At 40.5% G+C, this 27,025-nt stretch overlaps 1 protein-coding gene across 1 annotated transcript in view; it reads right to left on the bottom strand.

Annotated features, from left to right (window-relative positions):
- Window positions 1-27,025, bottom strand: part of ADAMTS12 (ADAM metallopeptidase with thrombospondin type 1 motif 12) — a 172,552-nt gene that overhangs the window by 93,081 nt on the left and 52,446 nt on the right. Inside the window, exon 3 of the mRNA XM_074855397.1 lies at window positions 14,444-14,618. Within this exon, the coding sequence (XP_074711498.1) occupies window positions 14,444-14,618 (175 nt within the window). The remainder of the gene's footprint in view (window positions 1-14,443; window positions 14,619-27,025) is intronic.

The raw sequence follows: 27,025 nt of genomic DNA, 5'->3' as shown, positions 1-27,025 counted from the left end.
GTTGAAAAACTGTCTCTTAGCTCCCTTGAAATTCTGATTTATAATAGAAAAGGACGGGAGAATACTAAAAAAATAATCTAGATTACACTTTCCTTTTTTTCTACATCTTAGCTTAGGTCTATTAACGTAGAAGACAGAATCCCATCTTTTCCAAAACTGACCAGACGGTATCCTCCTGCTGTACGCAGTAGCCACATCAAAGAAAACATCACACAATTTTTTAGCAAAACACACAGAAGAAGAAGGAGGTGGAAGAAAAATACTCTAAAACCAAATATAAAGTATTTGGAGTACCCCTTGTAACTTTTAAACAAAAGTTTTTCAATCATCCAAGGAGCTGAAGGTCCATTAGTGTTCCTTATATGAACTGCCAGGCTTTGTTTTAGCACTGCGTTTCAACATTTTATTTAGCTTATGGATATAAACATTCCTTTTCACCGTTTTTTTCCCCATAATAGTTTCTCAGAGTTAATAGGTAGTGTGCACTAACAGGACTAGAAAGGGGTTTTAAAGCTAAAAAGTAAAATGGTAATCAGTGCTTTACGAATACTCCAAAACCCTACTGGCTATTAGTAAAGCAAAGGCGAAACCCCAATTTGGTATTTGTATTAGCTATTTTATGTGCTATTGCCATTTACAGGAATTCTTCAATGCTGTCATTCTACAAACTGTACCTACTCAGCTAAAGGTAGGTTTACACAGGACAAACCAGAAATTATTGCAGCATACTGGACATGGCACAGCAGACAGGCTGAGACACCACAGAATTGAAGTCAAGGTGCCAGACCCACCCAAAAATAGTGAAAGATGAGTCTATGCTAAAAGCCCCATATTGGCACAGCCAGCTTAGCAGCGCTCACAGTGCCCTCCACCCACAGCAGCTTTTGCAGCCCAATGAGCCACTTCTACACCCAAGATGCACAGCTCTACCCCCTGTTTTCTGGAGCCAAGCAGTGATATAGTAACTAACTGTAAGCTCAGGAAGTTTTCCAGATCTAGAAGGAACAAGTGCCTCTGCACCTTCCCCTGCAAGGGCATATAAACCATACTGTGCTGGATCACGTAGTGTGATTAGAGAGCAAATAAAGCTGACCTGTGCTTCCAAAATGAAGTGTAATCCAACACACCTTAGCTGACAGTTCTGCTTCACACCTTCCAGGCTACCACTGTGCCTGTCCCGCTCTCATCTCGGGATCTCCAGATCTCTCGGAAATATGGCAGTACCAAACCAGTTTCCATAGCAAAACCCTAGCCTACAAGAAAATCCAGAAGCATCTCTAACTGTTTCACCTGCTACCATTGAGTTTTCCTACATAAAAGCCTAGAAATGACAAATCAGTCTGAAGACACCAGTAGATAGTAATATTCAGAAAACATTTATCTGAACTAACAGAGCAAACAAACAGGTAATGTCATTGATTTCATAACAGAACTAATCTGCTATTGTAATGGACTGCACAAGTCCTGTCTTCCTTGCAACATTACATTTACAGCGTTTAAATTTCAACTGGTTTTTTCCCCTCCTTCCTTCCTCTACAATTACGGAGAAAATAGTACTTTTTCCAGCCATGACTCAAAGCTATTAAGACTTATTTTCATTATGAAGGGACTCTGAGGAACAGCATGAGCATAAGCCATTATGGGGGAGCAAGAGTGAAAGCTGGATAGAATGGCTGGATCCTTTGCTGATCAGCCATTCTTAAAAACACCCAAAACAAACAGATACTTCCCTAAAATACTATATGCGATGAAATTTGAAAGCGAGATGGGGTAGTGGACAGTGCTAGGTGATGGGTGTCAAGTCAGTGAAATTTTGTGCCTCATTTACCCCACCTCCCAATCTTCATTCACCTGTCTGAATACCTTTATGCCAGAGGCATGCCACGGACATGAAGGACAAGTTCTCATGAATGTACCATCCATCAGCAAGTGAACATTCCTTGCAGAGCAGTTTGTTATACATGGAAAATAGCCATTACAGTTCACCCATAATTCCAGAAACTTGAATTGTTTAAAAAAAAAATCTCAGTTTTAAATGTTCAAAAGACAGTTTAAGAAATATAAATTACCCCAACTAAATTAATGTATAATGGCTGGGTTGTTAAAGACAAATGGCTACTCACAGAATAGGTCTTTGAAGTGGTAGCTAAACTATGCCTTCTAATTAGTTTGGTTTAAATTCTGATTACTAAGGGAAAGAAAAGAAAGACAGTCTAGAATTAATCTTGAAACAAAATGCTATTCTTTCATTTGATATGATTTCTTTTTGTTTGATATGATATCTTGAAGAAATGCTGTAATGTGTTATAACCTTATCTCTGGGCTTATACAGCAGAGCTTATTTGGCCTTTCTCTGGACCAGCTGTTGTTTTTTCCATTCCATTTCTCCACTGTATTTAAAATATACCAATCCCACTAGTATGCTCAAAGGAAAAAACACATGCTTGCACTTTGAGGGGCCTCCTTGTCCTTGGCTGCGGCCAAATATCTCGTATTTCAGATGACGTTAGTAAGCAATACAGCCTTCAAAGCCTCAGCCCCAACCCTGCTGTGCTTCCACAGCAAATATCAGCAGTGCAAGAGCAGCTCTTACAGGTGAGGACTACCCCTGAGCCTGGACCCAAAAAGGGTATGGTCAGTCTGAGAGTTCATAGAATCATGGAACAGTTTGGGTTGGAAAGGACCTTAAAGATCATCTAGTTCCAACCCCCTGCCATGGGCAGGGACACCTTCCACTAGACCAGGTTGCTCAAAGCCCCGTCCAACCTGGCCTTGAACACTTCCAGGGAGGGGGCAGCCACAGCTTCTCTGGGCAACCTGTGCCAGTGTCTCACCACCCTCACAGTAAAGAATTTCTTCCTTACATCTAGTCTGAATCTACCCTCTTTCAGTTTAAAACCATTACCCCTCATCCTATCCCTACACTCCCTGACGAAGAGCCCTTCCTCATGTTTCCTGTAGGCCCCCTTTATGTTACCAAAATGAGTTGTGCTAATAAGACATCTTGAAAATCTCAGACACATACTGCTTTTCATGTTTTGTATTCTTAGAAGCAGGTCCTGATAACAACATTTTCCTGCTCCACGACATTTTGAAAGATGACCGTGGAGGTTATCCTGCTCCAACTCAGGACACAAGTTTTCATTTTGCCCGATTAAGCCCCTGAAGAGGCACCCATGCACAGACAATAGCCATTGAAACAGCAGAGCAGGGACAGCCCATCACCCAGCTACTCTGTCCTGCAAATGGGAAGAGCTGACAAAGACGTCTGTAAACTGCTAGAAGGAGCAAGGGGAGGGACAGCACAAATGACATTGAGATGTCTCAGGGGAGGCAGTCAACAGCATCTTTGCATGTGAGAGGTTAAGGACTCCTGCCATCAGACACACCACATGACCAATCTTGTTAGGTAACACCACCTTGGGGTGACGGGTGCCATTCTCAGCTCTTCATGAGTACCACTGCGAGGCTAAAGGATGTTTCCAGCTTTAGCCAGAGTTTTGAGAGTGACTTTTTCCTTTGAATTTGGTTTCCTAGCAGAGACTTGTTGTCAGGGGCATTATAACCTGTTAGATGTCAGAATCCCATTAATTCACTTCCATTTTTGTCATGCATAGGGTGAAGGTTCACCAGTAACACCAGCTATAATTAACTGGACTCTCTGTTGTTCACTGTCTACAGAAAACTGTCAGAATCCTTCACAGACAGGAGCTACTGGGGCTCCCTCACTAAAATGCCAGGAAGTTTGAAAGTGTTTGCTTATAACTGGGTTTGAGCTTTGAAATTTGCACTCCTGTAGAAAGAGAATCAAGCAAATCCCTGTCAACAGACTCAGCCTGTTATTTTCTGAATGACAATCTCAGTTTTCATTTGCAGAAAGTCCCTAGTTCCTCTTCTCTCCAGGTAGCATTGAAATTATAAAGGTATGTAAATGCATGGGACCAGAGAGAAAAATACAGACAGATTTGCCTGAAGGAAACATCCAGTTCACACACATCATAAACAGTATGATTAATTATAGCTTAAGGAGAGAAAAATATCCCCAAAATGGAAAATGATGGATAAAACCAGGTTACATCCATCAACTGGGAAAGGGGCTGTTCAGTAATCCATTCCCCAGTCTTAAAGTTATCTCTGCTCGGACAACTTTCAGCTGCCTGCCAATGTTATTAGTCCAGGCTTTGCAGGAAAATCCTTTCCTTTACTGCCCTTCTTCCCTGTTACCTCCCTGGCAGATGAAATTTCATCCCTCTCATGCCCTTCCATCTACTCTGAGGAACGCCTAACTGACAGAAGTACCTCACAGTGGGCAATGGATACAACTGGGATTGCTGAAAAGAAAATACCATAAAGCAGAGAGTGGTTTAGTGAATATTTTACCTGGACAATGTCAGAGAAATAATACAGATAATGTCAGGAATTATCCCTTGTTAAAATTGCATCACTGAAAGAAGACTTTGATTAAAATCCAAACCTCCACAGAGCTGAGGGGAATCCAGATTGGAAACTGAACTGACAACGGTGCAGAGGGGAAGGAACTTCATTCAGCTTGTTTGAGACCTCAGGCAGGCAAGAAACTTGCTGCTTATTCTAACTTTGGCACAATGGAAGACAGACTGAGGCTGTGTTTTAGTTGTGTTTAAAAAGTATTTAAAATACAAAAAACTATCTCTCTGCAGCTTCAGCTCAAACACTGTTTTGCTGCTGTGCAAAATACTAGACAAGACTTTTCTAAAAATGAATACAAATCAGAGACTGCATGGGATTAGAGCATTTTTTTAAAAAATAAATTAATAAAGGACATCAAGGCTTTGGACCTTCTACTTTGAACAAACATTAATTTTTGGGCAGTATTTCTTCAGACTGATTAGAATGGTTTAGAAGAGACTTTCTCTAATTTAACAGTCTAATTTATGTGCAGAAAGACTTCATCATTAGTTGTTTTAAGAGGGCAGGAATACGTAGTTTTTTCAGCTAAGCCACCTGATTACATGTTGTTTGTTGAAGTAAGTTTATGTTGAATATTTGCAAGAGAAGAAAAGCATGCAGTGTAAAAAGATCATGGCAAAAACCCAATATTATCTTTTATGCTTTTTCATACGGAAACCTGGACATGCAACAAATGGTTCACAAAGTCTTCACACAAGTGCAGTATTTAAGGGCATCAACTAAAAACTTTTGCTATACCTTTTAACATAGCAATCTTCTGGCCACTTCTTTTTGCATAAAGGTGGCTACCTACTTCTGTTGGACAACTTTTTCTAGAAAAAAAAATGTGTAATTCTATATGATCTTTAAGTGAACAGTGTCCCTCTGGTCTGTTATTTACATATAGTTTTTTTCAGGACAGTTCAGAAACAGTACACAGTAAAGAGGTATGATTTGCAAAGATGCCCTGCAACAGGTAGCCTTTACATAAGCACTGTGAAACTGAGGAACAAACCTCACCCTACTAGAAGTCTTTCACAACAAATCAAATACAGCTAGCAAGTCCAGCAAGTCACTAAACCTGTGTTGAGGCAGATCTTTGTTTCCAGTGACCAAAAGCAAAAACAGTTCAAAGACCTGTGTCAGAAATGACATCCTGGACTCCAAAAGATGCCTGTTGCAGACTGCTGTCCAGTGAAATTGCGTCTGCTATACTCAATACTGCCAGAAATTCATTATGAGAATGTTCCCCACAAGACCCATCACTGCAGTTGAGAACTTCTATACTCAGCAGATAATCAGGAGCGCAGAATAGGATTTGTGCACCAGATCTGTGCACATGTTACTGAGTAGTTGTGTGTGCTGCGCGGTAAGTCCAGATATGGCCCCACTTCTCCCTAAAAAGGAGAGCTCTTACAGTTCTCTACAAGATGGCTGAAGTAGCGGTGGCTAGAAAAATAATCTTATAATCTCCTAAATTACACCATTCTCCTTGTTCCCAACTAACCATAAAGCTAAAATCTGTGCTGACGGGTGTGTTACGATATCCTTTTAAGTACATTTCATCCAGAGGAGTCTCTCCAAGTACATACAATGCCTCCAAGCTCAGGCAGATACTGGGACATGAAGAGTGAAGAACACCAGCCCCAAGCAAGGAGTGGACAAACTGCAAGGACACTGCGTTCCATGCAGAAAAACTGCTCAGACACCTGTTTAAAGTGGGTCATGTATGATAGGAGGCTGACAGAGGCTCATCAAGGACATGCAGACTTTGGAAAAAACTAATTCTGAACACTGAGCCAGTATCAGCGCATTAGTCCCACAGCACAAGTCCAGCACTTCTCAGAAGAATTAGAAATCTGTGATCTGCCCAGAAATAATAAGGTAATTGTAGTTTCTTTTTAGAAAGTTCACAGAGAGTTCAGTATGACTAAGAAATCTCGCACTAACCACACTGAAGGCAAACAGCTTTGCCAATACTACTCTATTAAGGGGTCAAGTGTTCTGAGCAAATTTCCGAACTCCTGCAACAAAAATGTTTCCTAAACACAGCTTAGTTTTCTGGGTTTTCTATTTCAACTGTGGAAATATGGTTTACAATTGTTCAAGGCTACTGTTATCCTACAAAATACAAAGGGATGACATGTGACATGTAACAGTTTAATTTTAAAGCTTGCTCTTGCTCTCCGAATCAATACTGCAGCAATTTAACATTTACATTACAAAAGCTTTTGTTGACCCAACTGATGGCAACAGTCGAAAAGTGCAATAGCATCACACACAGTTTGATAAGGAAAGCTGTAGGCACAGAGCAAGAGCAGAATATATTTCTCTACAACAGTACATGGTTAGAAATGCTGAACTAAATTCAGTCTGGCTCCAGAGTGAGCCTCCTCAATCTCATGAGTGGTTAAGCAAACTTAAGACATGGAAGAGATCACAGTCTACCCTTTAAACTACAGGAAAGCAAGTGCAGTAAGCAAGCATGGTGGAGCAAACACTATTTCTTTCCAGTGGCACAAGGACTGAACAGAAAGACTCCACTGAAACACAGTGAAGCAGGTTTTTCCCTCCTTATAGTTTTGACTCATATTATTTGGAAAATGGCTTGCAACAGAACTTTAAAAATTATTGAGTGAGGAAGCATATCACATTTCTGATACCTTTTGGTACCATCATCACATTATAACAACAGTCTCCTGTTTCCACATTTTTCTCCCTTACCTCCTGCACAACATAGGTACTTATGGAAAGCACCTTGTTTCAGTTAGTAGGAGCTAGGGAAACACAGAAGGTTAAATTCCAGTGGGAAAAAGAAGATGAGAAAACAATCAGGGATTGAGAAAGCAGGTGACAGTACTCTGCCAGCACTGAGCTTTCTCTGGCCCCTGTACGGCACAGACTTTGGATCCACTTGGAAAAAGTTTTGACTCTGCACTCATTCTGGAGAGGAAGAATTGCACAAAATACAGTATTTTATTCCTTTCTCCTCTACCAATATTTCTACTGCCTGAAACTATAATCTAGGCAGCTCCCAAGGCCAATTCATCCCAAAAGTCAAAGACAACATCTTAGGATAGGATGAATAAGCCTTTGACAATGACTGTTCTATTCCACTAACTATAAAAGGAGACAGCTTGTAACAGAACTAGCTAAAGCTCAAGTATTTAACTGCTAGGCTACTCAAGTTAAGAGACAAGAACCTTATCCTGTGTCCTTAAAATCTGAAGTTCAACTAGTAGTAAACTTATTTATTAAACATCTGTATATTAATGAAACCCAGAATCCTTTTTCATTGCTTAGCCAGGCTACACATTTGCGTCTGGCCATTTGTTAGAAGTACCAGGATTTTTGACACCAAAGTGAAATGAACACAGAAGTCTTAAATTCGTATGTCAGATGCTAGAAACTCAAAGTTGAAGGATTCTTATCTCTCCAGCACAGAACCCAGACATTTTAGAAACAGAAGAGGGCTCTTTTTCTGGAGAAGGAAAGCACAAGACAATGGAAAAAAGTCTGTATCTTATTTCTGATTAGCTTTTCATAAACTCCAGAGAGCAACTGAAAAAAAAGTCTTCATGAAACCTAAAAGAAAGTTAGCATCTTCTGCTTTCATTCCATGAGCTTGTTTGGGGGCTGGAAAAATCTCTTGATACCAGTTAGCAGCAATTGTTTCATTCACTGCTAGAACAAACCAGCTATCATGTCTTTGTTTCCCAGGGGTGTACCACACCCCTGAAATGCTACATCTTCTGCTGTCTCGGCAAGCAGGCACTCACTGTTTTCAGATCATGCAAACTGTTCCAGAGATTAAAAATACTCCATGTACTCCTGCAAATCTTTGTTTTGTTGTTCCTGCTTTAAAATACAGGTCATTCTGACTGAATGTACCTATTTGCTCTTTTTTCATGGCAAGCATCTTTTAAACAGGTTAGTACAACCTGTTCGTGGAAAGTAGAGGGATACAGGGAGAAAGATGCTCTCGACTCTACATTGAATTAATCTCAGTTACTACAATTAAATGTGTGAATTTACCATCCTAAGAATAGTCTCTGTGTTTTGCAGAAACCAAGCAAATTAAGCTGAATAGTAATTGATGTGGTCAAATACAGCATAAACAAATATGGAAAAATGTCAGCATCATTCTTTAAAAAATATGGAAGCTACACAGCATGTACTAGGGGTTTGTCAGCAAGATTACATTGGCCACAATGTTCTTCCAAAAAAAGATAGGCCATCCTTTGAGTATAAAATAGTGTTCTGAGCTTTATTCCCCTCCCACTTCCAAGTGGTTAAACAAAGGACTTCACTGTCAAAAGCCAAGACTAACAGTTTATGCTGTACACTTGCAGACAGAAAAATTGAAGAAAATCCTCTGGCACTATCAAGTTAATAATCAAAAAGCAAGACCAAGATAGAATAAAATCCTGCACTCAGACATAATCCTTAGGAAGAGTAACAGGTAACTATTGTCTGAAACAGCTTAATGGCATTCTAGTCACCTGTTAAATGAATTATGCCACCAAGCCATCATTCAAAAGACTTAAAAACAGTTTTGCACAGATGATTCTGCTTCTTCAGCTCCCCTCACCCCTCTATTCATTTCACACAGCACCTGGCCTCTGTCTCCTTCCTCCCACCCCAGCCTTATCCCATCACAGCTCCAATCCAAAGTTGTTCCAAATACAAAATTTTCAGTTATAAGATTTATAACTCCTCTACAAATAAGGAGTTGGAGGTCCATGTACAACTCAAACTAATCCTAACTTCTGATCCGTGTGGAACTCATCTATCAAATATTTTCAATGCCAAAATGAGGGTAAAGCATATAACAATTTTTATATAACTAACGCTCCAATGCAGTATTCTCAGAAATCTGTTTTATACCCTAAACCTTTCTTTCCTTAGTTATATATTACAGCCTACTGCAGCAATCACTGGCTTGCAGTCTCAATAAACTCAATTACCCTCCTTCTAAATGACAGCAGCCTGACCACCTCACCAGTCCAAGAAAAAGAAGTCTATCTATTTGTATCATATCAGTCCATTCTGAAGCACTGAGTCAGGAAGGGCTCTATTACATCACAGCATTTTCATTGAAAAACTTCACAAAACTCCATTCTGCAGATCACAAAAAACCCAATACCTTGTGGCAGACTGCATGAAATCAGAAAGAAACTGGAAGAGATCTTTTCTTATTCTGTAGAAGGGAGGATAATTCCTTCTCTCTTGAATTATATCTCAGAGCACTGTCAAGTTTCTAAGATAACCTATTTAGAAAAACAAAAGAAATCCCCAAATCCTTAGGTTCCTCTCCTACAGGCACAAATGATTAGAGAAGTTATTTATAAAGCTCAGGGACACTTTTCATTTATCATTTTTGCCACTTCTCACATAGATTTCAAATGATACAGTAAGACAGCAGCTTCCAACATACAGTATTGTAATGCTGCTTTCAAGATTAGCACTCAGTTTTGCATGCAGCTAATGACTGAGTCATCTGGCAGTTGCCTAAGCAGCAGTGGAAGCGTACAGCACAAACCTAAGTTTTAATTTACATCATTTATCACAATGATTTTTACCCAAATATCTGAAACTGCTAAGGACACTGCAAATTATAAACTATTTAATATAATCATTGCAAGAGCACAGGAATGTAACTGATGCTAAAGTATTACTGTATGTAGATGAGACAGATGAGACACACAGCAAGCAGGTTGGAGCCTGGAGGTTCATGTGGTTGTTGCCACAGTAAATGTGGTGGGCATGCTGCACAGGTCTTCTTCCAAGACGTGACACAGTCCTTGAATTTAAAAAAAGCTTGAAAAAGACTGAACAGGAGGTAACCATCCTCTGTCTATTCCCTCCCACACTGATTCCTCCCTTTTGATTTTGCCTGTACAACTAGTCTTTATATTCCTTACCTGACAGACAGGTTAGTTCTAACTAAAAGGTTACTATTATCATCACCCAACTTCATGCACTGACTTGAAAGCACCAGGGTAGTTCAACTTTTCCAAGCAAAAATCACCACTACATTTTAGCCTGGGCACACAAAGGGTTTCCCAAGTATACATCTTAGAAATGACTCAGTTGTCTAAGATTAAGTTCAAAAAACAAAAAGAATCAGAGCTCAAGCAAACAAAAGCAGACGTTCTGCATGACAACTTTCAGCCCACAAGGTTAAAATATTTGATTCTGAAAACCAGTGCCTACAAGATATGGCAGGCAACTCTTCATCAGTTAAGCCCCAGCTCAGTGGGTACAAAGCTAGGGCTGACAATACAAAATGATCATGGTATTTAATCTGTAAAATAGAATTCATTTCTACAATTAAATGTGAACTGTAAATTGAAACTGTTTTGCTTTAAAATGATCCCAAAAGGCATTACTCTGGGCTATCTGTGATATGTGGGTGCACCAGACTTCTGCCATCAAACTGAACAGCATGAAGTACTTGAGGACTTGAAAAGGGGGAAGAGTCAACTTACCACTTTTAAAATTTATTTATGCACTGAGTATTCCCCAAAGCCTGTGTAGCACCAAAACCAAGAATTAACTCACCTTCCTTTTTAATTCTGTATTTCACTTCTAACAAGAGCAATTGCTCTTTGACAATGCATAATGTAAACAGGAGATGACACTGACTTGTTTTTTCTACCCTTGCTAAAGAGCTGGCTACAACAGAAATGAGATAACAAAGCATAACACACAAAATAAGAGTTAAGGCCTTTAGAGAAAACAATGATTGTTATATCTTCTCACACAAAGAACAAAAATGTAATGAAGGAAATGCTTTCTTTCCCCATGCACTTTTTCATTTTTTAACTTTTGTGACAGTCAAGCAGACTACTGCTTGACCAAAAGCAGACATTACCTCTAAAGGCTGATCCAGTCAGTTAAACACAGAAACATAAATGACAGTATATTACTTTGTTAATTCATAAGACACTGCCTTTGTTACCCTGGAATATCACTAACATATTACCATCAGGAACAGTTCTGTCACATTAGAATGAATAACACAGAATCACAGAATGGTTTGGGTTGGAAGGGACCTCAAAGATCATCTAGTTCCAACCCCTCTGCCATGGGCAGAGGGACACCTTCCACTAGACCAGGTTGCTCAAAGCCCCGTCCAACCTGGCCTTGAACACTGCCAGGGAGGGGGCAGCCACAGCTTCTCTGGGCAACCTGTTCCAGTGTCTCACCACCCTCACAGTGAAGAATTTCTTCCTTATATCTAATCTAAATCTACCCTCTTTCAGCTTAAAACCATTACCCCTTGTGCTATCCCTACACTCCCTGACAAAGAATCTCTCCCCATCTTTATGTAGCCCTCTAAGTACTGGAAGGCTGCTCTAAGGTCTCCCCAGAGCCTTCTCTTCTCCAGGCTGAACAACCCCAACTCTCTCAGCCTGTCCTCACAGGGGAGGTGCTCCAGCCCCCGATCATCTTTGTGCCCTCCTCTGGGCCTGCTTGAGCAGGTCGATGTCTTTCTTACGCTGGGGGCCCCAGAGCTGGACGCAGCACTGCAGGTGGGGTCTCACAAGAGTGTAGTGGAAGGGGAGAAGAATCACCTCCCCTGACCTGCTGGTCACGCTTCTCTTGATACAGCCCAGGACACCGTTGGCTTTCTGGGCTATGAGCGCACATTGCTGGCTCATGTCCAGTTTTCCATCCACCAATACTCCCCCAAGTCCTTCTCTGCAGGGCTGCTCTCAATGTCTTCATCCCTCAGCCTGTATTGATTCTGGGGATCGACCTGACCCATGTGCAGGATCTTGCATTTGGCCTTATTGAACTTCATGAGGTTTGCACAGGCCCACCTCTCAGGCCTGTCCAGGTCCCTCTGGATGGCACATCCCTTCCCTCCAGTGTGTCAACCGCACCACACAGCTTGGTGTTGTTGACAAACTTGCTGAGAGTGCACTCGATCCCACTGTCTGTGTCTCCAACAAAGATGTTATACAGCACCTTTCCCAGTACAGACCCCTGAGGAACACCACTCAGCACTGTTCTCCACTTGGACATCGAGCCATTGACCACCGCTCTTTGTGACCATCCAGCCAATTCCTTATCCACTGAGTGGTCCATCTCTCAAATCCATGTCTCTCCAATTTATAGACAAGGATGTCATGGGGGACAGTGTCAGATGCTTTGCACAAGTCCAAGGTAGATGACATCAGTTGCTCTTCCCTTATCCACTAACGCTGTAACCCCATCATAGAAGGCCACCAAATCTGTCAGGTGCAATCTGCCCTTAGTGAAGCCATGTTGCCTGTCACCGATCACCTAATATCAGATAGGCAGTTTAAATTCAAAGCCTATTAGAGCAAACTTAGCTAGTCTGAGTGATGAAATCTCAGGGAAGCTATGCTCAATTTTTCACAGCATCCAGGTACAGCCAGTCTTTTTCTGTCCCATTCTACAGGACTTTGAAGGAAGATACAAGAGGCAAAAAGTGAGAGGCAGAAAGAAAATAAGCAGGCCACACAAAGAAAATACACAGCATGATCACTGGTACCTCCTATCTCCTCTTCATACTTAAAATTGTTTCTTACAGATGTTATTTCATGCATAAAAGAAACCTGGAAGACAGTAGACAAGAACATTTCCTTACTCTTCACAGGCAAATCTAAACTAATTCCTCTCACTTATCTCAGCAGTCATCAGAAGAAACAGAAAATCTGGGAGCTATTTTAGATTTAAGCCAAAGCAGACATCAGCATTAGATGTTCAGGGCTTTTCAACTTCAGGCTTATTTGTCTAACAAATAGATATATTTTTATTTGATAAAAGTAATAAAGAATGGAGCTCGTATTAATTCTTACAGCTTCCCCTTATCCTTACCTACTCAGTATCACAGAAGACTGAATAGTTCCCTCCTAGCCATCAGCTTTCTCGTTTCCCCCAGCTATCATTTCACACTGCTCCTGGCCAGCAAGCAACAAGTACAAAGCAGGTCTATGACCAGAAATACAGTGGGGCTGAGTGGTTGTTTGCTTCTTTAATTTATCAACTCATATTAAACAGCAGTAAAACTTCAGCAGCAGTTGTGACTCAGGATTTAAAACTCCTACATTCCTCCTTTTTCTCCAGCCCAGAAAAGAACCAATTAGTCTTTAACCATTAACCTGAGAAAAACAGAAACGCATCCCTCTGTATTCTGCAGATTTATTTATACATAACTTGGGCCTTACTGCATTTAGGTTGCTATTCATTCTCCCTACCAATACAGTACCTTTTCTAAAGTTTGGTGCAGACTCAGCTTGAAGTCCTCAAACATCAGAGAACTGATGCAATATCTGTAAATTTCTGGTATGAAGTCAATCAAGTAAATGACTTCCCTAAATAAAGGAACTCATTTTGTAATGAGAAGATGACAACTACCTTCTAGGTATACTCTTCCTTTCCAGGATAGTGTATTAGGTTTTTTCCCCAAAAGGCATGATGCTGAGAATTACTGCACCAATATTATTTTTACTTATGCTTCTACATAAAATACCTTGCTGTTGATGCCTTGCACTCCACTTTCAGAACAACCAAATAAAAGTCTTTAAATATTTTGGTAACTATCACAGAGAATCTAGAAATCCTAAATTTAAACCATGGATAAGAGGTGGGTTATTTTATGTTGATGACAGCATTTGCATGGAGTGAGAATATTTTATTAAAAATAATAACAACTGCAATTTTCATCATCCCAGAACTACTCAAGAATTCAAGTCAAACTCAGTGAAAAGTTCTGGCTGGAGAAAAAAGTGAGGGGTAGAAAGGATCAATAGTGTGAAAAACACATTCCAGCAGCCATAAGGGGAGTTTAAATTTTCAGAAATGAACCCAGATGGGTGGCTCCTGAGGTGTTTTGACTGAGATGCTCTCATTTTGCATAATCTCTTTTTACAGAATTTGCAAAAAGCCTTGCAGAAGGAAAGGCACACACCACTGGAAAATAAAAGCTGCTTGAAAAGATGCAGTAAGCAAATAGGCAGATACCCAGCAAGAGTTGTACCATTCAATCCACATGCTTGTTCTTTTTCCATCAGGATTGCCCGTCTTCTCCTTAAAGCATTTAGAAGGACATTCGCCCCATAGATAATATGGGGATGGGGTGTCCCCTCCTTCTGTGGATGCTTTTTAATGGGCTCAATGAAGTAGTCTCCATGGGGCAGATGGAAATATCCAGTCTGAAAATAAGCACATAAGAGTTAATCTCAATTGTCCAGTACTGGAAGTAAAAAATAAAATAGACTCTTTTCATATCATCATCCCTGAGTTTTTCTTATAAGCCAGTCATTACACTGCAGAAATACAAAACCAACAGGTTTTCAGCATTTATTTTGCTGTATACATCGAGGTTGCTTTGTACCTCACAAACGTGAACAGGTCCAAAGGGGAATAGAAAAAATACCTTCTTCCTAATAACCTGAAATTCTGTATATGGAGGCAGAGGCTCCCATATTTGTACAAAGGCACTGAAAGGTCAAAAGTTAATTTGTCAAACATGATGCACTAGAAGGAGCTGCATCTTGCTCTTCTGGTGTTTTCCACCCATTCCCCAGAGAACAAATCCTGAATAGAAGCTGTTTTATAAGGGCAAAGTATAATTCTGCTCTTAGCTGCAATTCCACAGTCAGATCACACAACCCATGAAACGGCCTGGACTGTGCGGTGCACCCTCAACACAGGCTACAAACCCACCCAGTCCCCAGGCTTCCAACAAGAAACAAGCAGCTTTTTGTGTATTGTAGCAAGCTACCGTGACCATACAATAGACCTGCATAACAGATGCTGTAACATTTCTCATTCTATAACTTCTGTATCAACCTCCCAGCTTTGACTGAGCTACTGGGCCTTTGATATCCATCTGGACTACACAGATTAGTTTACACCTCCCTCTGCCATGATCTAAGAGATACATGCAACCAGCATTTTTGCAGGGATTGCTAACATTGCAAAACCATTGTGTAGCCCTTCCACGTCAACATGTACAGAGCAGTACTATATCTAAAGCAAAGGCCCTACTGACATCCCAGCCCACACTGCATATGTGACAGGAGATTGAGGTATCCCACTCTTACGGCTTTGTTTCCTCTTCACTTTCCTGCTGTGGTCAGTGCAGCCTTCTTAACTTGCTCTGGAGCAGGAAAAAATGCAGCAACACTGTGTTCCTGCAGCTGCTGCACTCAAACTTACAAGGACAGACAAATTTAAAAAAACCTTTTGAAACACTCCAAGGCCTTACAGTCTCCCTGGGCAGTTGGGAAAGCCAGTATGAGGGTAAGGACAAGAGGGAAATCAAGTGAATGGAGGAAAAGCATTCTTAAAAAATAAGCAAGCATAGGCTTTAGGTACTAGGAGCCCAAAGGCAACTCAGTGAGATCGCCACACAATGTGCTTCAAAGTCCCCTCTACCAGATATCTTCTGCCTCCACTATGATTGCCACAGGCCCAATACATCCCACAGCAAACTTGTACAAATAAATAGCTGTGACCGTCATTTCATAGAGTTTGCCCAGCAGTTCTTAAGTGAAGAAATTCTTTCTTTCTAGTTTTCCAGTGCAAGTCAAAGTTTAAAAGCCAGAGGTCGGCCTTGATTTGAAGCCTTGGCTACACCCATAAAGTTTCACAGGTTCAGGATTCAAAGTCACATATGTTTGCTCATCTGGAATTACAGTTACTGCTTATATGGTTTTGGTTTTATTTTTAAGAAAAATGACATCAAGACTTTGGATTCTTAAACATGAAATCTAAAAATACTTAGGTTTCTTTTTAAATTGTAAATCGAGACTACTTTTGATATACAAGCTGAGACACACTACAAAAGCAATAAATCCCATGTTTAGATTGGATAAAGATGTCAAGCAAGCCTGAATCTATAGAGCAGAAATGCCTCTGCAGAGACTAGACCAGGAAATCAGTAGATGTGGCTTTCCTCCTGCTGCTCAAGGAATCAAAGCACTGTCACAAATCTTTGTCCATTCTTTTTCATTCCACGTGATTTGATCTTTCCTGGATGTTCTGAAAGTCTGGGTTATTTGACCTTCTTTTCCTGTTGTGTTTTTTAACCCTATGGGAACGAGGAAGAACTAACCATCTTCACTGCAGACCCTGATTTTATAGGTCAGGCTGATGAGTCACCAGGCTGGCTATTGTGTGAAAGTTGCATCTGTCAGAAGAAAGGCCAGGCGATCATATAAAAACAAAGTATATAAGTAGCAACTACATTTATTAAGCTCCCCCTGCAACGTTTGCATGTTAAAATTCAGCTCTGCATCCAAGCTGTATGGAGCAGGAGAAAAAACAAATATTCATCATATTTCCTATTGCACACACACACACAGAGATGGCAGTAGAGGTTGTTCAATGAGCCAGCAAACACTGGCTACTACAGAACACAGCTTCAGACATTCCCACTGATTTTTGTTTTATTATTGTTTTCTTAACATTATCATTTTTCAGTACAAAATATCTATTTTCACAGTCTTACACATTTTTGCTGTAACAACTCTATCCCAAGCCACCACTGTTCCAATACAGCCACACCACCTCCAACCAGCTGGCATTCTGTGGACAGCATTTGTTAAGTTCAGCGATATGACTGTACCATCCCACCCACCTGCGGTAGAAATCCTGCCTCTCTTCCTCTTGATCTGGGATGAAACTAGGAGTTGTCCCTCTTGCCCTCTGCAGTAACTGCTTGTCTGCACTAGTTCGTGTACTGTTCTTGTCAATGTCATTGTAGTGCTTTCCAGGAATATGTGTGACTACTTGAGCCGCATCAATGCATGTGCTTCATTCTCTACATTGATAGATAACTGAGTATGGACAGAAACACAGCAACACTGTCCTTCTCTGTGTTGTAATTACTACCTTCTTGTTTGTCTCCTCTTTGTTATATGAGGCAAGGTCCAAGAGAAGCTTCCTGCACTTCATGCAGAAAAAGTGGAAATTTTTAACGTCCCTTAACTTCTGGAAGTGGCCATGTCTATGTGTCAGATCTCCTCTGAAGAAAGCAACCTCAGGAGTGTTTAACTTCTACATGATAGCTTTAATATTTGTTCTTTAAAAGAGGTTGGTAACAGCCAGAACTTTCATATCTGTTGGCTCAAGACTGCTGAATCTTGGGAACATAAAGGCTGCTCCCACACTGGACATGCAGACTGAAGTCACTGGAGAGCATGAACAAGTCTGAAGACTAATTTTACCAAGGAGACATGCAGACTTTGCATCAACTCACAGTTCAACTTGCCACAACAGCTCCTGACACCTTGAGACCATCAGAAAACCTCTAATAACTGAAAAGCAACTTAGTCCGCAGAGTAGCAAAACTAAGCTGGAGCTAGAACTGCTGCCAGCTCAGAATAAAACAGGAAGAACCCTAGGTATATTTTCAGGTTTTCAACTCTTCATGGTTGGTGTGGCAATACCACTGGGCACACCCACGCAGCCATTTCAGGCATTCATGCAAGGAAATATATAAACCAGCTTTGTCACCAAAGAGAGTGCAACTGTACCTGTCAGCCCACTGACCACACATTTCTGAACCACAAACATGGCTTGTTGCAGTTTCTGTGGTTTTAGATCTGACCTCACAGTGAACAATAAAAAACCCTTTTAATTTCAGCCTAAAAAGTGGTTCTTGGGACAGGAATATGCTTCCTTCACTCCTGCTGCTTCTTGCAGGGTTGAAAAGTATCCATATCATGAATTCAAGGCTACAAGTCAGTGGGCCACTGTTCTGCATCAAGCTCTTAGTTTAATCCAACAAAGCATTTGGGAACAAGGTATCCTTGCCTCTTTCCCATTCCCACCTACTTGCTCCTGCCACCAAATTATGGCCATGACTCCCTCCACAGTGCAGTCTGAGGAGGGAGGAAGGAGGAGAAAGGATACACTGAGCCTGGATTGCCTCTAAACTCATTGTAACATGAACCCTGCATCTTGATTTAATTTATAGAACAAACTTGACGTTTGCCATGAAACTGAACATACATTCAGCACCTGGGAACCCTCATCAAAAAACTAAGTTATAATTCATCACTGTTGTGCAAAATTTTCACCTGTCTTCTGTCAGTCTGCAGACTAAAGTCCAGCTCTACTCACAGTATCTAAAAAATCTGCAAAGAAAGGTTGGGGTGACTCTCTGTTACTGTTCTTACACAAAAGATCCAGCAGAACATACAGTTTTCCAAGTACTAGACTTCTAGATAAGGTGCCAGATTGCAAATTGTAACAAAAAAATAATCTGCTCCAAAAGTTCTCATGGATCTTAAATTCTAGTAGTGAGAGAATTTATTTAAAAAACACTGCCTGTTCTGTCTGTAACAAATTTCCCAATAAAGTAAAATATTTATAAGCAATCTTTCCTTTCACTTGAACTTTGTGCTCTGTGAGTTTCTGAAAAAGTGTGAAATGTGGATGAAACCACCATCACTACAATACAAAAGAAGAGAAACACCATTACATCCTACAGGGCATTTTAGTGCTATCTACACTCTCCCCAGTAAAAAGAGCTGCCTCAGTGTGTTTGTTTCCCGTTACAGTACAGAGACAGAACACTGTAACCAGGCCAGATGGTCTCCCTCTGAATGTGTCAGTCAGTGTATTACCAAACATGCCCGAGTACTCCCCCTTCCCTGACAGTTTCAACATACAGGTATACTCTTTCCATGTTGCTAGCCTGAAATCAGTGCATGTATTGCCCTAATTTATCTTGCAAGTGTAGTTCTCATGGTGCTACAGCATGTGGAGAAGGTAAGCTGAAGACAAGATGAAAACAGGAAAAGTAAAATAATCTGAATAGATTCTCTACTCCCAGCCACCAATCCAAGAGGAGATAAGCATTCTTGAGACCAGTGTCTTAAATACAGCTCTGTAAATGTGCTACAGGAATGTTTTATGTCCTGTGTTATCTCAAGTATCATAAAGCAAAGCAAATTTAGGGAGGCTCAGGAACTGTAGACCTTTCTGCACAGACATATTATGCCCGTGACTGCAAAAGTAACTGAAGAGTGATACAAAAAACGCGCATTACTCCATATCCTCTAAAAATCTGTAAAACATGACATGCTCCACTTTTATTATCTGCAAATGGCTTCACTGTGTGCCTAAACGTACCAGAGAGAAGACAACACAATGTTTAGCTCATGTCAAAGACTAGTTCTGGAACCTGTCTCAAAACTTTCCCCTAATTAGTACCATGTAATCTTTTGAATGTCTAAAAACACCTGCCAGTTCTACTTTTGCACTACAACAAGAAGAGGAGCTGATACCCCTCCCAGACAAAAGTTCTTCTCATGGCTATTCCCAGAAGTAACTGGAAGATAAATTACGCATTTGTGTATCTTCTAAATTAAAATCCTTTGTCCTTGCTTTGTTTATCCTGAAATTGTTTTATTTTTGACTGACTGGCTGTCAGGTAGAAACCATGATTTTCATTCCTGTCATCATAAAGAAGAGCACATACAAATTATACTTGAAGTTATAAATTTAAAAAAGCCATCAATTACACGATCTATCAGTTGGAAGTATAAAGACCTTATACATTAGCACTAGTGAATAAAAGCATGGTTTTAACCCTGAAAAATGTGGTTCTCAGAAATAGTCTATTGCTGTACAAAAAGAAATGTATTTCATACTTCAAATACTAATCTACTGGGGGACATAATATTTTTTATTAATTCAACTTCCTGCTCTGTCTTAGAGAGAATTGTGATATAGAGATACCTGTAAAAATTTATGGGTAAAGTCAATTAAGGAAATCAAGAGTGGGAAATGCAGTGTGCCCACCAGTGCTGCTTGGGATGAAGTGACTTAAATTCCACCTCCAGCACACGTATGTGCTTTCCAACAGCTTCCAGAGACTTCCAGCACTTAGTGAACTCGCACTTTGCACTTACTCTTTCATCCTGCACAGGCTATACACCAAGAAACAAAATGTTGAGAACAACTGGAAGAAAACACCACTGATCTTCACATTGAACTTACCTCAAAGCACTCAGAACCAGCAAAATTCTGTTTGCTGATTAAGTATTTCTTTAGTTTTGCTCTTTATATCTGTTCTTTTCTAACTTACAAATAAATAGCAAGAATTTCTCATTTAAAGCCCATCAGATTTCAAGCTATGTGTACATACAATATATGCTTTTTTTAAGCAGTCTGTAGCATCATCCGCTTTTGAGTGCACTTACACGGCCTCAGAATACACAAAGGAGCACCGTTACGAAAGACTCATCGGAAATAAGCCAGCCTTATTTATGGTCATTACAAAGTTTAGTTTTCACCAGACAAAAAATGACTGCAGCCAAGTTTCCCTCATTTGAACTTTATGAAAAGCTACCATGTAAAATAGTAATAGAAATAGCCAGAAAATAGGGGGGAGTGGTGGCATGTGTATGTGGTGTGATGAAGGGGGAGGTGGGTGTGTGTTTGTTTGTTTCCCTCAGTGCCTATAGGGGAAAATCTAAAAATCTACCACAGAATTTTTTTCTAAATTGTTGTTCTCTCCTCCTTCAAATCTTCCCCTTTACCCCCAAATTCTGACATATTCTGGCCAAAATTGTTTCCCAGACTGTATTTGGAAGTGTTGCTACATTATTTAACGGGATTTTTAGTTCAAGTGCCTCATAATTTTGACACAAACAGCTCCCTAGACACGTCGCATCTCCCACACTGCATGTCGCTCGCCAGGACATTGTGATCCTGGGACATTTTGACTCATTTTCAACCAACTTTTTAATTTTCAACAGAAATCTGCATTTTCCAGTGGAAAGCAGACATTTTTCACATATTTCTTGCGGTCAAAAGTTCAGGGGTTTTGTCAAAATATATTTTCTGGAAGAATTTTTCCAATCAATTCCATGTGGGAAGCTGAAGCCGAGTCCTGTGGGAAGGGAAAAGAGCATCCTTAGTCTTGGCTAAGATTTTGCAATTGCAATGTTATCCCAGACAGGAGGGGCTGGAATTAGTGGGTGTATGTCAGGAGAAAAAGGGAGGGGAAGAAACCAACAGTTTGCAGTCTAAAGCTATAGAACTTAGTATTTTGACAATAATGCCAAAAAATAACATCTGCGGTGAGAACAATGTGTAACTCACTGAAAGCAGATGGCAATATTTCTGACAATAGGGCAGCAATGGACTCTGAAAACACAGCGAGTTTTTTGAAGTGACATGAAACAAAAACGTGGAGATGTTGGTTTTACCTTTAAGTACTTTGCTCCAGCTGCTCATTACAAATGTAATGCACGGTAAGAGAAATTCAGTTTGAATAAAAGAATTTTCTAATTAAAGAAAAAAATGTGCCACAGGAAACATGCATTAGAGAAATTCAGTCATATATAATCAAAACCAAACTGGTGAAGTAAATTATCTGTAAATATTACACATGCTGAGTTTATTTTCCTTTTTCAACTTATGACTAAATTGCTTCCCATGTGTTATTTTTTTCCCAAGAATCTTTCTCTTTGAGTTGTCATCTGTTCCTATCTCTCAGAAAACAAGACCCATCACATGAGGGTCCAGGTAAAATTTTCACCTCACTCACCTCAATCCTCGGCTAGAGCTACAAAAAACGGACCTGCCATGCCATTGCTCAGGCAGAAAGGAGGAGGTTGAATATTTGTTAGGTACTGAGAAATTTCACAAGAGACTTTTATAAACATCAGCCACAGAAAAGGACAACATCCTAGCTTTTATTATAGAGTTCTATAGAAAAAAAGTGGTACTTTCAGCAGCATTTGGTGAAAAAGGTGCTATGACACTGGAACACAGCCTTACAGTTTTAACAGAGCTTTGGTCCAAAATTATTTTTAAGATGACAAGGTAAGTGAAAGAACAGGATACTATCATATCACATCACAAGATCATATACTCTTTTGTCATGCTTGCTACCTTGTATATTCTAGAAGCTGCCAGAAAGCTGCTGAGAAGTGTCAGAAATGTGCAGTTAGGCCTGCACACTGTGGGCTCAGAAAGTTCAATCAGACAGAAGAAAAGAGGAAGAAAATACCAATGCAAAGCCAAATTTACAGCAAAGCAGACTTCAGTGGCAGAAATTAGGTATTAGAGGAGAAAGAAGTGTCTGAGATGCTCCAGTTCTCAGGTTCTTAACAGTCAGACTTCAGCACTGAATACTTCTGAGATAAGAGTATTCCTGGCTGGAGACATATCCTCAGCAAAGGAGAAAAGTCAAGTTTCTATGGTCATGTCAATCAGCTACCATACAACCACTTATAATACATGATCACTCCAGAGAGACTTGGCAGAGAAACGTTACTCTGGGTAATGGCATCAGCTTGCTGGTGACCACTCAACTTCATTTCTTCTTCTCCTTGCACTTGAGAAGGACAGACTCATTCCTCTTTCCACAGTTTAGTGGAGATGAGGACTTGGATTCGGGTTACCTAGGATACATTTTAAGAAGCTAAGGCATAAAAATCCACCCTTTACAAAAATGGGCAAGAGAAGCAAACATTCCAAATCCTGTGTTAATTTGCTCCTCTGCCATGTCCCAGAAACAGTTCATTAAGCAATACTGATAGCCAGGAATAATTTCTGTGGATCTCCACCTCACTGTGAGCTTTGCATCTCTTACAGAATCTGAAGTACCCTGGCTACATTCGCTTATACTCAAGGAAATCATCTGTGAAATTAATCTTCTGTGGGGATTTGAGCATGCTCACACGAAAAAAATACAACTTGGAACATGCAATTTTAAAAGACAACTTTGCTCATACTTCAGGTCATGGCGTCCTCCACTATCAATCTTTACCGCTCATCCTAAAAACATTTATTACTTCTTCCAACTATTTTCTGATTATCCTTAGAAGAAACAGTCCAGGTACATTATTCATACATTCACTTGTGGGTGCCCTCTTGGCTATATTTGCATCGTAGAAATATCCCATCATACTTCTTTTCTTCTGATAGAAGATCCACAAATGAAAGATGGTAACTGTGTGCCTGTGAAGCTGTTTACAGCCCTGCTAGTGTCTCTACAGGCTTCTGCTTTGAGATCTCCAGTAGTTTATGAGGAACATGAAGCTGTGTTTCCATAGCTTCTACATCTCTAACTGTGTCACAGTGCCCAGCAGCAGTCACTTCATGTTGTCCAATACCCAGCAAGCCTTTCAGCTTCCTTCCACATTCTCATTTTCTACTTTTTGAAATATGTCCCCTCTGATTTCCTTAAGCCAGAACTGTCCTCCTTTGCTGCATCTAAAGCTCGGACACACCATTAAATTCCAACAGGTTAAAAATTTATTGTCCATTAGAGGAGATTTAGTAACTAGCCATTTTCATAGTCTTAAAATGCAGCAAAGATGACATTTAATGAATTTTACACAACTCCCAGTTCTGGTTATATTAAGTTGGAACAAGCCTGTGTTCACCACAGGCTGAGCATCCAGCAGGGAGATTGCATGGCACAGCTGACTTTTAATTCATTAACTCAAACACAGTTTGAACCCTTATTCTATTTACCAGTGCGATTTCCACACTGCAGCTGAGAGATGGACTACCAAGGGCCCTCTGAAGCCCAGGGCACTCCTGAGATCTGTGGCACCTTTTATCAACATTTCCTTTGTTGCTTAATTGCCAACAAGTTCATTGTGTCTTTGGAGAAGACAATGTTGCAGTCCTTGGGGCTGCCTAGTCTTTGGGTAGACTAGGCAGGCTAGTGAGCTGACACCCCACCAGGACAGCCTGAGTGGACAGTGCCTAGCCTGTGCCCACAGCCCATCTACACAGCAAGTTATATCACTCCTGAGGATAAAGCACACCTAGAAGTTTTTCCTCCTGCAAAAATCAGCTAGGTCACATGGGGCAATCCACCAAGCAAGGAGTATGAAAAAGCAGTCAATATAGCCTCAAGCTCTACCTCAGGGTTTAATGTAATAGCAAGTTAAATCTAAATGAAAAATCAATAAGCTTTGCTATCCAGCCTGAAGGACTCTTTGGTGAACAATAACACAGTATTTTTCTGAGTCTTTGACTCTTCCTCTTATCCGTGCTTTCTCCCTGCCCCTTCTCCCCTGTTTTTGTGCTGTAAGTTTTAATGGCAATATTTGGGAAAAAAAAAAAAAAAAAAAGGCAAAAAAAAGAAGCTGTTTCTCCAGGTGCAAGAGGCTTACTTTGACTATAAGCACGAGAGGGTGAGATTTCACAAGTTTCGACTTCATTTGGGATCCAAAAACAACTTGGCAAGTGTCACTGTTCTGAGACAAAACAAAAAGTTTGCCCAGTTCCTCCAAAAATGACCTTTAATTTGGAAGAGTAGGAAAGAGCAACAGCTGTTTTATTCCTTGAAAATACTCTTGGAACATTTAGTTCATATCTTTCTAATTAAACTTGTTCAGAAAGCACTGTATCCAGGGGGCTTACATTGTACAAATAGGGCTTTTTTTTTTTCATCTCATTAATATCAGAACAGCCTCTCATGAAAATGAAAATAAACACTATAAAAATGGTTTGTACTACCCATCATTTGAAATCCCCTCTGAGACTTTTCATAGGAGGATGAGAAGTTCTGAAGCTTTGATTTGGAAGACAGTAAACTCTTAACAGTTTCCAAAGCAGATCGAGTTTGATCATTTAAAGCCTATGTAACACTGAAGGGTAAAGATTTAAATACCAGATTGGCAAGAGGTTCTGTGCCTAAACCATGCTTTCTATTAACAACAAAAACACAAGCAAGAGGGTCCACAGAGCAGATGTGATCTCTAAGCCTGAAGACCAAAAGCACCATGGCTGTTTTGGCTTCCTGCTCACTTATATTCTAAAACTTCAATTTCAAGCTAGTGAGCATGACAATGTTAATACTGCAGAGATCAAACTTTATTAGAGAAAAACTAAATGCAAATATTTGATCAAATGAAAAGTGGCATTGTTTCTATTGACAAGTATTGTTTGTATTACAGTGACTCACAGGAATCCTAGTCAACAGCCAGAAAAGCAGAGATACAACATGTGCATATAGATGGAAGAAAGCACAATTATCCCATTTCCCAGTGGATAAAAGACTGTCAGGAGCTTTACTCTCCTTAAGACCAAAGCAAAGAAAGGTCACAGCCCAACTTCTTCCACTCCACAGAAATTATTTTGCTTGAAGAAACAGAAGTCGGTGGTGAAAAACAGCATTAGACTGGACTACACTGGCCCATCTGCTGACACTCTTCTCCTAACTTTATTCTGCCCAACCCAAAAGCAAGCAGAGATGTCGAGAGTAGACAGCATACTTTAGGTCTGCAGTGGTGTTCATAGGTGTGTTGGGGGAGAAGGCTTCTGCCTCTCTTTTCTCCAAACTCATGAAGTCTCTGGCTGCACAACACAGTTGGAACTTATAAATGAATTTCAGCATGCCTAGGAAGGGTCATGCCACCACTTGTCATGAAAGTGTCACATCAAGGTGACCTAAAAGGCAGCCTGTACTGATGCCCTCAGTCTCTTCTTCACTTACCATTTATGCTTCCAATGCCTTTCTAAAAGGTGACTTCCCAACACTGAAGGATAACCTCAGAGCAGCACTGTGACACAGAGTTTCAGCTCTGTGCCTACAGAAGGAATCAAGGCTTCTGCTCAACAACTGCAGCTTGAAACACACTGCCCTTGTTTCCATGGGTGGTATGAGAAAACAGCTGCTTCCTTTGCTCTGCACAGCCCTGCAACAGGCTGTGAGCCATGCTCAAGCTGCAGCTTGCTGCACTATCACTGGGGAGGAATGAAGGGGGGGGATATTATCAAAACCAGCTACCTTACAAAAGAGGAAAATTCAGTCCCTGGTTGAGGGGACCTGTGGCACATTAAGATATCAGTGTCAAGTGAGTGACACACCACACCAAAAAGTTTATTTTCATCACAACCAGTGGCTGTATTTAAAAAGGACTGAGAGTAAGAAATGGGATGTGGAAGGAGAGGGGAGAAGAAATGAGATGAAACCGTAAGAACAAGGTGCAAAGCAAGTCCCAGAACTTGTGAGGACGAAGAGCAGTCTCTAGTACACAGCTGATGCTTAGCACCTGGCAGCCTGAGAACCAGCACCATGATAACTGGCAATCACAACAGAAGTGCTAAACTTCTGCTGGCCTGAGGCAAATCACACGTCACTCATTTGACTTTCCCTGTTATTTCTGCCTGCCTGAGAAGGGAGAACGAAGTGATTTTATGACTGCATCTGGCACACCACCATAAAAGTTTTTACAAATCTAGTACAAGTCGCAGTTCCCATGCAATACCAAAGCTGAAGGCTGATCAGATTCAGCGTTGGGTTCAGGTCAGTTTAAAAGCGTAAAGCACTTAAGTTAGCTCTGAACTTGATGTAAATCCCCCCTTGAAGCTTGAATTCTGACTGAAACCCATTTCTGTTGATATGTGAGGTACAGTGCACACACTGATATCAAAATTACCTGCATGTGTGAGACGCTACAGCTTGCAGGCAGAAAATTAACAACTCTTACAGAAGTGCAGAGAGATGATCTATACTTTGAAATTCAAGTTGTGAAAAAAAAAAAATGCCCCAATAAGAAAAAAAGATTGCAAGACAAACAAATACTTCTCAATCTACTCACAGTCAATTTCAGCTCAAAACTTGGCAGGA

This window comes from Strix uralensis, chromosome Z (assembly GCF_047716275.1).
Source record: "Strix uralensis isolate ZFMK-TIS-50842 chromosome Z, bStrUra1, whole genome shotgun sequence".
Classification (NCBI taxonomy): domain Eukaryota; kingdom Metazoa; phylum Chordata; class Aves; order Strigiformes; family Strigidae; genus Strix; species Strix uralensis.
This window is presented reverse-complemented; position numbering and strand designations above follow the sequence as displayed.